The sequence below is a fragment of the Panicum virgatum genome, chromosome 1N (assembly GCF_016808335.1).
Source record: "Panicum virgatum strain AP13 chromosome 1N, P.virgatum_v5, whole genome shotgun sequence".
In the NCBI taxonomy this organism is placed as follows: domain Eukaryota; kingdom Viridiplantae; phylum Streptophyta; class Magnoliopsida; order Poales; family Poaceae; genus Panicum; species Panicum virgatum.
In genome coordinates, this window is record NC_053145.1 from 611,432 (window position 1) to 624,752 (window position 13,321).

Below are 13,321 nucleotides of genomic sequence, written 5' to 3' on the forward strand. Positions count from 1 at the left end.
TATGAGAGAACAATAATGCTGACTGACTGGTGCTGATTTAGTATAAGAAAACAGTACTGTTGGCTGGCTGACAAGCCAAACGAACAGAGCGTCATGCCCTACTCCTTTATAATATGAGCAAGCAAACAAAGCTGCGAGAAACATCAGATTCAAAGAAAAACTGGTACGGTATGGATTCCCAAATACTGTGTTGGGTTTGGGTGGATGTGTGGATCACTGTCATTTGTGAAAGGAAGGACTTGGGGGTAGTACAGTAGAAAACAAGAGGGGAGCACCGGCGGCGTGCCGCGGCCAGCGGAGATGGCGGGCTGCGGTGGTGCCCTGGCGTACGGGGAAAGTAAGGAGGCGCAGGCGCGCAGCAGGAGCTAGATAAAGATCAAACGAACGAGATTGCTCGCACAAATCTCAAGCAGATGTGTAAATCCCGACCAACCGTGTGGGGTGGGGTGGCCAAGCCGAAGTTGGCGATCAGGTTGCCCATCTTGCCCGCTACGCAACGCAAGCCAACCCGCAAGGGCAAGGGCCCACCCACCTCCCAATAAACAATACTACAATAAATGCTGACGTCACGACCCGCTGGCTCCTCCATTCACATCTTCCCCTCCCCCGTGCCGTGAGGTCTCCCATCACATCTCTTCCTCCTCCTCTCCGATCTCCCCCGCGGCCGCCCAAAGGAGCCCCAACCCTAGACCCGCCTGCGCGCCCATTGCCTCCGGTCGCCGCTCAGCTTCTCCGTCACTCCCGCAAGGTGCGTGTCTCCTCCCTCTTTCTCTCTGCATCTCTCTGCCTCTGACCGCACGCGCTCCCCTGAATTTTGGGAATCCGTTCCAATTCGAATCCCGATCTGTTCGATCCGTCCGCCTCTGCGGCCAGTCATGTGCCCGGGTCTTGTAATTGCTGCTGCTAGTGGCTTCGGCAAGGGGGCAGGGAGTAACTAATCTGCGCCTGCGGATTTTTCTTCACCGATTATTACTTGTATATAAGCCTGCCTTGTAATCGGGTTGCTAATCTCTCGTCGATGTGGGGAATTCATGCTGCAATATGCTACCAGTTCGGTGCTGCGTGTTTGTATAATTATTAATTCCATTCAGAGGATCGAATTGGATGGGTAAAGTCGTTGGGCGGTCAAATTGTCACACTCAGGCTTTTCCGTCATGTGCAATAGGATTTACAATTCATTCATCATGTGTGTGTGATTCGTTCTATTTTACGCCGTTATTTAATTTATTTATGCTTCCACCTTCCTTGATCTCCTGCTTCATTTTCCAGCACGTCCTGCCCCATTCTCACCTAAGTTTCTCCTCTCTTGCCACAGTGAAGGAACCTTATGAGCTGGTTGGCTGGGGCTCTACTCCAATTCGGGTGCTACTAAGATGGGTCAGGACCTGATCAGCAACAAGTTTGGGACAAGACTAACCATAGATGAAGTAGCAGGCGCCTACCACTTCTCGCTTCTGCTCTCCCCTGTTGTTTCCTTCTGGGATTGCATCTTCCGCAAGATAAGATACTCACTGAGACCTGAGTGGGTGTAGCATCTTGCGTTCACCTCCTTTTTTTGCAGTAGCTGGTTTGCAAATAAATAGACAGGTGCGGGTCTCTTAGGAAACCACCTAGCAAGGAGTCCAAAACAATGAACTTTGAAGATTTTGTCTTTCCCTAATTTTATATAGACAGTAGAGGAGTTTAGCTGAGATAGTAAATAGCGGGCACAGTTGTTATGGACAAGACTATCATGAGCAATCAGGCAGGCAAAGTCTTGAAGAAAGGAAAAAAGAAACAGGCCAAGGATGAGCTGGATCGCCAGAAGCAGGCTGAGAAGAAGAGGCGCCGGCTAGAGAAAGCGCTGGCAAACTCGGCTGCCATTATTTCAGAGCTGGAAAAGAAGAAGCAGAAGAAGAAAGAAGAACAGCAAAGGCTGGATGAGGAAGGTGCTGCGATAGCTGAAGCAGTCGCTCTTCATGTTCTCATAGGTGAAGACTCCGATGAACCCTGCCACTTGATGCTAAACAAGCATAAAAGGTGCAGCCATTGGGATCCCTCGGCTGGCTTTGAATTCACCGTGGATGCACAAGCCGCTGATATTTATTCTTCAGATGGACTGATTTGCACCAGCCATGCATATGCTCCCAAAGGGAGGTGGGCTGATTGGGGGATTGGCCAGCCACTGCCATCTTGGGGAGAAGTGAGGGACCTCCAAGTCCAAGGCCCCTACTATCAAGGAACATTCCATCAGTCAGTCAACTGCCCTGGTTTCATAGCAGCCCAAGCAGTGTCGTCGTTGCAGATCAGAGAAGACTCGTCAGAAATCACATCTCCAAGCCAAGGAGCGGCAGCTGCAACTGTGGTTAACAGGATGCTTGGTGGCGCCAACAGGCTCAACCTTTACAGAGAGATATAAAAATACACTTTGTCATAGCATTGTATATAGTCACCAAAAAATGTGTTGACTACGTTGCCTGCGATATAGTCTTCTAGTTTCAAAACAAATGGATAGAACATCTTGTTTGCTGTTTTGTGAGTGTACTAAACTTGGTATTTTGTATCAGTTAACTTGGTATTGTAATGAACATATATGGTTTTGATTTCCGTTGCTTTTCTTGCCAAGTGTCGTGATTGGGATGCTTCTGTATTCTTGGCTATGGTGCTGTTGACACCGTTTTTTGACACGTGTCAAGTATGGTGATTTTTGTGAAGGGAAGGTGGCCGATTTGGAAGAAACCAAAAGATGCACAGGGTTGGAATCGGCCGATGGAGTCCGTCCGATAGGCCAGAGGAAAATATGCTTTGAAGATAGCTCTGGTATCCGGCCGATGGAGAATTGCCAATGAAGTCAAGAAAAGAGGTGAGGATCCGGACTCTGAGAATCTCGATGATTCGGTTGTAGTATTTAAAGTAGTTTATCTTTAGTTAGTCTTTTCTTTTAAGTCAAGTAATGTTTGCCGTGATCGGTTAGGATTTGATAGTGCTATGCTATATATATATCAGTTGTAAGGGACCGGAAAAACTTGATACACATCCAATACAACACAACTTTATAATTCCTTTGCACTTTTTCGGCGACTTCGCCTTTTCTTTTCTTTTTCGACGAGTTCTTTCAAGTCGATCAAGGACGCCTCACATTCGAGCGACTTGATTTGCTGGTGAGTTTTCGTTTTACCGAGTATATTTGAGCTTTAGCTACCGGGCGCATCGCTGTGGCTTCGTTCAAATCTATTCAAAAGTTATTGAGTTCATCTAGGCTTTGACTTCCGGACGCATCGCTGTCGTCTCGTCTAGATTTATTCACAATTTATCGATATCGGCTAGATTTGTAGGTTTTCTTATGCTTTTTGGCCATTATCACATCTAAAAACATATTGGATCGGCTTTAGATTTTGAAGTAACACTTTTGTTATCTCAAGAGGCAGTTTAGATCTGTTTTTAGCTCGCATCATCTGAGTTACACATTCATAGCTTAGATCTTATTATACATACGCGATCGGCTGCTCAGAGTTGATTTTGTCGTTTAGTGCATCGGCTGATCTTACCGACGCGCTCATTATTATACGCTTGCATTCAATATTTTTTTGTCGCATTCAGTATTGGCAAAGCTTGCTGATACGCCTACTTTGTTTTCTCCTTTGTCAATTTCAGGTCAAATTGACTGGCACGCTTGGTTGACTTTCCGTGACTCGGTGAACACTTGCCCTCGGATTCCAGTGTGTTGATTTTTGCGTCAACAGGTGCTACTCTCTCTGATTGCTTATGTTTGAGTATGTTGTAGGAGCAGGCATATTTAGGTTGTGAGACGATGCAGATGTTAAGCTTGTTTTGTCCTCGTATATAGTACCCCGTCTGGCTATGGTGCTAATTGCTTATGTTTGAGTATGTTGTAGGAGCAGGCATATCTAGGTTGTGAGACGATGCTGATGTTAAGCTTATTTTATCCTTGTATATAGTACCCCGTCTGTTTTATCACAAAGATTTGCCTGTGGAGTATGGGCCTGATAGTAACTATGGCCTTATTTAGATCACTTTGCATTTTGGATTTTTGGAAGAGAATATTCAACATTTGAAGTATTAAATATAGACTAATCACAAAATTAATTACAGATCTCGTCTGTAAACTACGAGACGAATATAATGAGCCTAATTAATATATCATTAGAGCTTATTTACTGTAGCATTAATGTAGCAATTTAGTGTCTAATTACGTCCTAATTAGGCTCATTAGATTCGTCTCGCGATTTACAGTCTATTTGTGTAATGCGATTTATTTTTCGACTACATTTAGTACATCATGCAAGTGATTTACAAAAATTTTGGATTTTGCATTTTGGGATCTAAACAGGGCCTATATGCGATAATTGCCTGAATATGAATAATTGCTCCATCTTGTCTTCTTTGTAATCAATTTTGGAAAAGATGAAGTTGCTTCCAGAGATGAGATGGTGGGTCCAACGACAATCTGGAAACCCAGGCTCCAGATTGGAGCATTTACTTGGGAAGCAGAGCATGATTGCCCCGAGTGCAGTTACACATTCTACATTTGTAGAGGGTGGTTGCAATGAAGGAAGCTCATGTCAGCTTTATCTTGTAGCATTGCAGCAGGTGGAATTTGAAATGGTGATGCTGAGCAGACGGCCGGCGCTCTGCTCAGATTTACCTTTTCCTTTAAAAAAGGTCAGGTTTGTCGTTTGACTATACTAAGGGCGCGTTTAGTTCCCAAAAATTTTTGGGGAAAATTACTGCCAATCGAAGATTAGGAGGACTAAACATGATCTAATTGTAAATCTAATTACACGGATGGACGGGAAATCGTGAGACGAATCTATTAAATCTAATTAATCCGTCATTAGAGATTGATTACTGTAGCACAACATTGTCTAATCATTGTATAATTAGGTTCATTAGATTCGTCTCGCGATTTGGGGGGTTGTGGAATAGGTTTTGATAGTTATCCAAATTTAATACTCCTAATTAATGGTCAAACGTTCAAAATTACTGTAGCACACGAAAATTTTTGGGAACTAAACGGGCCCTAATAATGTTAGCCCTGATAGATGTATGCTTAGACGGTAAAGGGCGATTTCATATCAGAGAGAACACTGCACAAATGAAAGGCAGGTGGTGGTTCCTCCAGAGCTCCTCTGCAATTTTGACCTTATTTTTACCATTGTGCCATTCTTTGTGTTTTCCTTATTTTCGCCCGCAGCAGAGCAGCATGCTGCATTGTTAACATGTCTAGAACAGAGTTTTTTCTTCTTGTGAAGTGTTTTTAGTGTGATGAGGCTGCGCAATCGTTGATGACAGTTGACGTTGTGGAAACAGAAACAGAGGATGGATGCATCGGCGACGATCTCTCTGCCTCAGTCATTGAGTCACAGAGAATTGCATTGCATGCTCTATAGTACCTACTAGGTAGGCTCCTGGGCTATGGGGTTGGGGCAGGCTCCTGCATTGGCCCTCCTGTTAACATGACGGCAGTCGGGCAGTGACTGATGCATTATCGGTTGAAAAAAAAAATCTCATTCACATCCACCACCACCACCACGGCACCACAACAGGGTAATACGTAACAAGAGGTCATTTCTACTGACCAATTAGTTGAAAAGTAATGCATGTACCGTTGGTTAATTCTGTACAGTAACTTGCTGCGTCCGATGGATATTGCCGTAATGGTATACTAGGTAGCTCTCTGCTAGTGACGGTCAATGTCTTTTTTTTTTAAAATAAGTGACGGCCAATGTCTTTCTTCACAAACAAAAACAATATGAGGTCAAAAGAAAAACAATAATGGATCCTAGGCCAATAATGCATGCTGCTGCTGTATGCACAGACGATGATTGTGGTTGGTTGTTCCTCGCCACACCTAATTTTAGGCAAATTTGATCAAGTTAGTAGATATTTAGTTTATAACCAAGCTTAGGTAAGATCTTTTGGGCTCCACATATCATAGACTACCTTAATAGGAAACAGATGACCCAGAAATGGCAGTAGCTAAGCTATTTTCTTCATTTAAGAGAAGTAGTGTTCATATGGGGATTATGGATCCATTGTTCACTGCATGAAAAATATTCCCTCAGAAGATCAGAAGCAGCATGCAGGTGCCCTTGTACAGATGATCTGCCCCTACCCGATTTATTGGAACGCAAGCAAATTCACACCCCACTCCATTTTGTTTTACTATTATTTTTTTCGGTTTTGGAGAAGGATAGGAGAAGTCGTGTTCTAGTGTAAGAAGACATGGCTTAGTAGAGTGTTGTTGTTATAGTGTACTGTACTGTACTCGCCCGCATATGTTATCACTGTTTATTTATTCTTTGGAGACGAATCAATTGTTTCATCTTAAAACGATTCAGTATCTGTGATGTCGACATGTTCCTAAGGTCAGACCTTGGATGTGCTGTGGTCGCATCTTTGAGCATCATCGGCAAAGTTGATATTCTCATTCTCTGCTTTGAAGGACTTGGGGCCGGGGTATAGTACAGTAGGAGAAAACAAGCCGTACTGGTGTTCTTCCTTTCCATTGGTGGAGAGGGGGTAGCCAAGCCCAAGTTGCCCATCTGCCCGCAGCCCAACCCAAGCCGCAAGGGCAAGGCCCACCCACCTCCCCCAACTAAACAAGGGAATACGTACAATACAGGCTGACGTCACGACCCGCTGGCTCCTTCATTCCCATCTCCACCGTGACCGTGAGGTCTCCCACCTCCTCCTCCTCCTCGTCCCCCCCGATCTCCCCCGCGGCCGCCGCCGCATCCCGTCCGAAAGGAGCCCGAACCCTAGCCCCGCCTACGCGCCCATTGCCTCCGATCGCCATGTCCGCCGCTCAGCTTCTCCGTCACTCCCGCAAGGTGCGTGTCTCCCCCTCTTTCTCTCTGCATCTCTCTGTCTCTGACCGCGCGCGCTTCCCTGAATTTGGGAATCCGTTCCTATTCGCCTCCCGATCTGTTCGATCCGCCCGTCTCTGGGTAGTCATGCGCTGGGTCTTGTAATTGCTGCTGTTGGTGGATTGGGCAAGGGGGCGGGGAATAATCTGCGGATTTTCTTCACTGCTTGTAAATAAGCCAGCCGTGTAATCAGGTTGCTAATCTCTCGTCGATGTGGGAATGCATGCTGTAATATGCTACCAGTTCGGTGCTGCGCGTTTCTATAATTATTAATTCCATTCGGAGGATCCAATTGGATGGGTAGGTGGTCCAATAGTCCCTCTCAGGCTTTTCTGTGATAATTGGAGATTCCGTTTCTCATTTCCAGACGCAAATTCGGTTGAATAATCAGTTTGGATTCTAGAAGTGGAGGTGGTGAACTGTCATGACGTTGACTGCACTTGCTGCAATCCAAACGTGTACACTGTGAATGTGCCCTGTTATTGCAAACCTATGAGCTATGAAGCTTTGTAATCGGGCTGTACTTTTCAGACCACAATGCTCTTGGTCTTTTTTGTTTTGATACAGAGTTATGGTCCTGCTGCCTTTGCTCCAGCTAGGTTGCTTTAGATCTCATTCATATTATTTACTCATCGAGTAGCTATAATCCACTATTATACCTAACGCTCCTGCCCCTGTTTGCTTCTACAGCTGCGGAGTTTGCAAAATGCTGTAGATTGCGAGCGTTCTAGTCTTGTCCGGTATTTCTCTAGCAGTTCCGGTTCCTTTATCGTCAAGGAAAATGGTATGTGGTATCATTCTATCTTTCCTTTGTTTCCCCCCTTTTTCAGTTACACATTTCTCAAGAGGTTCATAGCATCTGCCATGTATCCACCAAACTAGATATGAGAATGCAGATGATGCTCATTCATGCTGCATACTATCAGATAACTGTTTACTATGCAATGTCCCATTGCTTTGTTTATTGCTACACCTATCACCTATGCTTATTGAGTTTGATCCTTTAATTTCATGTCATGTCATTTCTCATTCATCACATGATTATTATGCCATTTTGGATATAAACCATTTTAGGCACTAGTTGTTTTGAGTTTTTAGTGAATGTGTACTGTGAAAACTTGGCCTTTCTTAGATGCCCTACGTTGTTGCCATTCATTGTGTAATGCCTTTGATTTCATCAGGTCTTGGAAAGCGAACTGGAGGCACCAGATTATCTAAGCATAGCCAGCCTGCAAAAGAGCTTGAGACATTCTCAGTGGGAGTAAACAGAAGCTACACTTGGACAAGAGCTTCCAACAGCCGTATCCCAAGTGCTGTTAGCAGTCTCAATGGTTCATTTTCATGGTATGTGTTTTTTATTCTATTATTCCTGATATATTTGTGACTGCATCAGACATAAACCACGTTAAAATAGATTCTATTGAGAACTTTACTCCTATTGGATCTGATCTTGGTGGCTCAGATAAACCCTGAAAAATGTCTTTAGATCGTTTGAAGTTCCACTGAATTATTCTGTTATATTTCATCCCGATCCACAATTTACAAAACACACAAATGGCAATCTGCTCAGCTTTGTAACTAAGGTACGAATAGTTCAAGAAAAATAATATTAATAATCTATTAAATCTTATCTGATAAATGAGATTTCAAGTTCACATTGCTTATTATTAAGAATAATTCCTTCCAGAAAAAGCCTTGACCTTAATGTTTTTCTTTGAGATCTGGGTAATACTGAAGCTGTTTTGACATTTACTTTTTTGGTTGTTTATTGGCAGTGGACAGGTGGCTTCAGCACGACCATTCTCAAGCAGTGCAGGTACTGCCTGCTTGTTGTGCATTTTTATGCTTTTAATTTAGAGACCATCATGCGAGACATATTGCTAAGTAGATCAGTCCCGTCTTTTGAAAATATTTATTAAAATTTAGACTTCTTTGCAATTGCTTATGCAGAATAGCATCTTCTGGCAATCTGTTTTGTTATTTCATTGCAAATTTGCCCCTCTATGTATCCTGTCTTCACATTTTTTTTGTCCGTGCATGCACACGTGAAGCTGTATTCGTTACTAGACTTACGATATAGCATGTAGTCAGATTTCCTGCCATGTTTTCTTTTTGAATTTTCTGGACAGCTTTCTGTCCTGTGAACACAGAATTTTGTTTCCTTGCTTTCTGTTCGCAAATTTTGGTATCTTCTGATATTGGGTTGGGCATCTCCACCATTTTTTTTAGTTTCCCTATCTTGAACATATATTTCCATTAGCAAAAACAAGGTCCTATGATAGACGTAACACATTCTGCTACTTCCAGACTTGCCACCACATCAAGAAATCGGGATGCCTTCACTTTCGCCCACAATGACTGAGGTACATCTGTTACCCAAAAATCATTACTATGAACTGAATAATAGCTGAACTGAAATCAGGATCGCTGCTTGTTTTTATTCCCTAACTTATTGTAGGGAAACATTGCCAAGTGGCTTAAGAAGGAAGGAGACAAGGTCTCCCCTGGTGAGGTTCTCTGTGAGGTGGAAACTGTAAGTTTTCAGTCTGTTAAAGATATACAGCACATTTTGTTTAGTATTTTCTTTTACTTAAGAGATGCAGTAGAACCAAATGACCTTTGGGTGGATTCCTGGTGATCAGGATAAAGCAACTGTGGAAATGGAGTGCATGGAAGAGGGCTATCTCGCTAAGATTATTCATGGAGATGGTGCCAAGGAGATAAAAGTTGGCGAGGTGCATAGTTATTGATTAAAGAATAAATATTTCTTTGACCCTTACCACTGCAGATATTTATATTGCACGCATAATCATATATTTTTCAGACATAGAATGGGTTTAATAATCTGACCAATGCTGTGCCTGTAGATCATTGCTGTAACTGTGGAAGAAGAGGGTGACATTGAGAAGTTCAAGGATTATAAGCCATCATCTTCTGCGGAACCTGCAGCTCCTACTGAATCAAAGGCTCAACCTGAACCTTCACCACCAAAGGTGGACGAGAAAGAGGCTAGCAAGACTCCTGAGCCCAAGGCCCCAAAGATTGAAGAAGCTTCTCAATCTGGAGATCGCATATTTGCCAGCCCTCTTGCCCGGAAACTGGCTGAAGATAACAATGTATGCTCTTGTTACTTCAGCTGTATTGATAGTTCTGATGAGTATATGGGTTTGTGAAATCAAGATTATGTTCCCTGAAACAGGTCCCACTGTCAAGTGTGAAAGGTACTGGTCCTGATGGGCGTATTTTGAAGGCAGACATTGAAGATTACTTGGGTGAGTTATTAGTCTCCAGCTGCAACCATTAGATCTCTTATAACCTTTGAAATTCCTACTGTCAAATTAAATTTGGATGTCTTTCCCATGCAAATACCTGTCACAATTGTTGTATAATGCTGTGTTTTAGTTGGGTGGGATTTTTCTAGAGGTCCCCAGGACGTATTTCCCTTGCCAGCTCTCCCTCATTGATCATTGTATAATGTCGTGTTCTGATCAGCTCAGATTCATTAGATTTATATAAGAGCCTTAAGGAATACTAGACATCTTCAGCTGCACAAGCCTAAGGATGGAAGATTAATACAACTATTAGAGAGAAAAATTCTATTTGAGAACCAAAACAGAGAGGTTGACCATTGGATGGAAGATTTCACTAAGCTTTAATCTGATTTACCAAAAATGGTGCTATTTATCTCATGACTGTTTCCACTGACGCCTGAAGAATAAACTCAAGACAACAACTGTCACATGCTTTTGTTTCTCTGCAATATTATGTTAGATCTGTGGGGGGCAGTTCAATTCTCTCTGTTGTTTACCTGGGTCCTCGTTATACTTCTAGTTGCTGCATAATCATATGCACTTTAGGTTATATAATAATGTTATTGGCTTGCTACAACATGATCGGCACATCTTATTTCACTTTTGTTATAATAATTTGCATGATTTGGCATTTTGGCTTCTTTAGCTGAACTAGACTGCAGTCTAACCTTCTGACTTCCCCCGTTTTTTGCATTGATGACGCTTCTGTAGCTAAGGGAGGACATAAGGAGGCTTTTGCTGCTCCAGGGTTAGGTTATGTCGACATTCCAAATGCACAGATAAGAAAGGTAAATTTTGATAGTCCAGAACCTAGGCATGATTTTCATATTTAGATGCTAGGAGCCTGAGAATGTGTTGTCGTATTTATTTTCTTCAGGTTACCGCAAACCGCCTGCTAGCATCGAAACAGACCATTCCACATTACTACTTGACAGTTGATGCACGTGTTGACAAACTTGTCAAGTATGTTTCTAACCTAACTGTAACTTAAAGCACTATTTTCATAGGTGGAACAGCACTGATGAGTTTTTTATTTCATTCTAATCCAGATTGCGAGGTGAACTGAATCCGCTGCAGGATGCCTCTGGTGGAAAGAAAATATCTATCAATGATCTTGTAATCAAGGTAATTTGTTGCACCATTTAGGTTTTATTTGCTGCTGTCCACCTAGGTTTTGTGAGGATTGGGTATGTGCACTGTTTTTTTTTTTGGATGTAGTTTATATCCTCTCTGCTGTGCAGTATTTAATCTGTCTTTATTTGATATGCAGGCTGCAGCTTTGGCTCTTCGAAAGGTCCCTCAGTGTAACAGCTCATGGATGAATGATTTTATTCGCCAGTAAGTTCAAGTTGTAATGGTTCATTGTTGCTGGGAAATTATTTGATTAGATCAAAGCCTAAAACAGTTAAAAACGACACTTTCTTTTGATATAGATACCACAATGTGAACATCAATGTTGCCGTACAGACAGAGCATGGATTGTTTGTTCCAGTAATTAGGGTAAGTTACTCTAAATTTTGTCCAATTCGCGTTTTCTGTTTCTGGTTCTAACTTGTACTTTTTAAGGGAGAAAATTCTTACTTACAGTTATACTTGTGCTGCAGGACGCAGACAAGAAGGGACTTGGTACAATTGCTGAGGAGGTGAAGCAGTTGGCTCAAAAGGCAAGGGATAACAGCTTAAAACCAGCAGATTACGAGGTATGGAGTGTACATAGTAGATGCTAAATTGCTACGCAGGAATGAAAACAAATTTGTATGACATTTGTTGCTTTATTTTCAGGGTGGCACCTTCACGGTATCAAACTTGGGAGGTCCCTTTGGAATTAAACAATTCTGTGCCATCATAAATCCTCCTCAATCTGCAATTTTGGCCATCGGCTCTGGTAATTAGTTCTTGAACATTTCCTCTTATATGCTGTTCTATTGGTCATGTGTACAAGTAACAGTACAGTATTATGCATCTATAGCACTTTTCTGTTGTTCTGAAAAACGTATTTTCTTCCGTGTGAATCTGAGTTTAACACTTGGGCTAATAAATCAGCTCTGTAGACAGGATTTAGAACATAGAAGTTTAGGTGGCATGTGTTTTGTGTCTGCACTGAATCTGTAGCTTTGAATGATGTACAGCTTCACGTTCTGCTAGTAGTGCCTGATGTTCTTTGATTGGTAATCCCCTTTTATTTCATGGAGCAGCTGAGAAGAGGGTGATACCCGGTTCCGCTGATGGTCAGTATGAGTTTGGTTCATTCATGTCAGCTACGCTGAGCTGTGACCACAGGGTTATTGATGGTAATTTGATCTGTCTGCGATGTATCCATGCACTGTGTCTGTGGTTGGGAAAACTAACCTTTTGTTGCTGGTGGGAACTGTGTGCAGGTGCGATTGGTGCGGAATTTCTGAAAGCGTTCAAGGGCTACATCGAGAACCCAACCTCAATGCTGCTGTGAAGTTTAGGATGATGACCAGCAAGACAATTCTTGTGAAGCTGTGGAATAACCCGGCCACCCGGAAAGTGGTGTCTCCATTTTGTATAATCTCGTGATGGTCTCAAGGAGGACCTGGAAACCAAGAGCACGCAACCGACACAGAATGACCTGATTTTCCGTTTACCCTTTTTGACGCCGCCAGTGTTAGGCTGGAAAGTAGGATAAACTTACAAGGCCTCATTGAGCTCTTTTTTTTTTCCTCTCCTTTTGTTGGGTTTGGCCCCCTGGGCTGTTCTGGCATGAGAATGTCGCTCCCCGGAGAACACTTTTGAGTATAGCGTTTTGCATATTTTTCTATGCACAGGGAGAATTGGTCGGAATAAACGAAGTGACTCAATAATCAGGGAAGGAACTGTTTGGGTCGTCAACATTGCTAGGCGAAATCGAGCTAGACGTGTCTTGAGTTGGTGGTAAGCTAGTTGAAGTGCTGCTCGTGGGCAAGCTTGATGGATGTCCTCGACGCTGTAATGGTTGTACGGTCGGAAATTAAGATGTGAAGCCAAAATGTGTGGGGTGATGTGTTCCTTCCAAGTGGGATTGTAGGTTTTTGGCCTCCTCTCCAAGAAACAATCGATGACCGACCGTCAGGTCAGACGATGGGGAGGGACCCAGGCGAAAAGGAAAGGGCGACGAAATCGGAAGAAAACCGGAGG

The 13,321-nt window shown here is 42.9% G+C and overlaps 2 protein-coding genes across 3 annotated transcripts; both read left to right on the forward strand.

The window, feature by feature from the left end:
* The first annotated feature begins 561 nt into the window (after positions 1-561).
* Positions 562-4,056, forward strand: LOC120654369. Of its 2 annotated transcripts, XR_005667050.1 has the most exons (3): positions 562-748; positions 1,316-2,842; positions 3,634-4,056. XR_005667050.1 is itself a non-coding variant. In XM_039931886.1 (2 exons), the coding sequence occupies exon 2, from the start codon at positions 1,718-1,720 to the stop codon at positions 2,396-2,398; it is 681 nt and encodes a 226-aa protein (XP_039787820.1). In that variant the 5' UTR covers positions 563-748; positions 1,316-1,717; the 3' UTR covers positions 2,399-2,604. The 2 variants fall into 2 exon arrangements, 1 of the variants encoding a protein (XP_039787820.1); XM_039931886.1 differs by lacking the exon at positions 3,634-4,056 and having other exon boundaries at positions 563-748; positions 1,316-2,604.
* Positions 4,057-6,627: 2,571 nt separating this feature from the next.
* On the forward strand, positions 6,628-13,036 carry LOC120654370 (dihydrolipoyllysine-residue acetyltransferase component 3 of pyruvate dehydrogenase complex, mitochondrial-like). Its single transcript, XM_039931887.1, has 18 exons — positions 6,628-6,833; positions 7,560-7,653; positions 8,051-8,213; positions 8,645-8,685; positions 9,177-9,232; positions 9,328-9,402; positions 9,512-9,604; positions 9,737-9,985; positions 10,069-10,141; positions 10,892-10,968; positions 11,058-11,143; positions 11,230-11,305; positions 11,451-11,518; positions 11,614-11,680; positions 11,785-11,880; positions 11,963-12,065; positions 12,376-12,471; positions 12,559-13,036. Exons 1-18 carry the CDS (start codon positions 6,798-6,800, stop codon positions 12,627-12,629), a joined length of 1,620 nt encoding a protein of 539 aa, XP_039787821.1. The 5' UTR covers positions 6,628-6,797; the 3' UTR covers positions 12,630-13,036.
* The last annotated feature ends 285 nt before the right edge of the window (positions 13,037-13,321 follow it).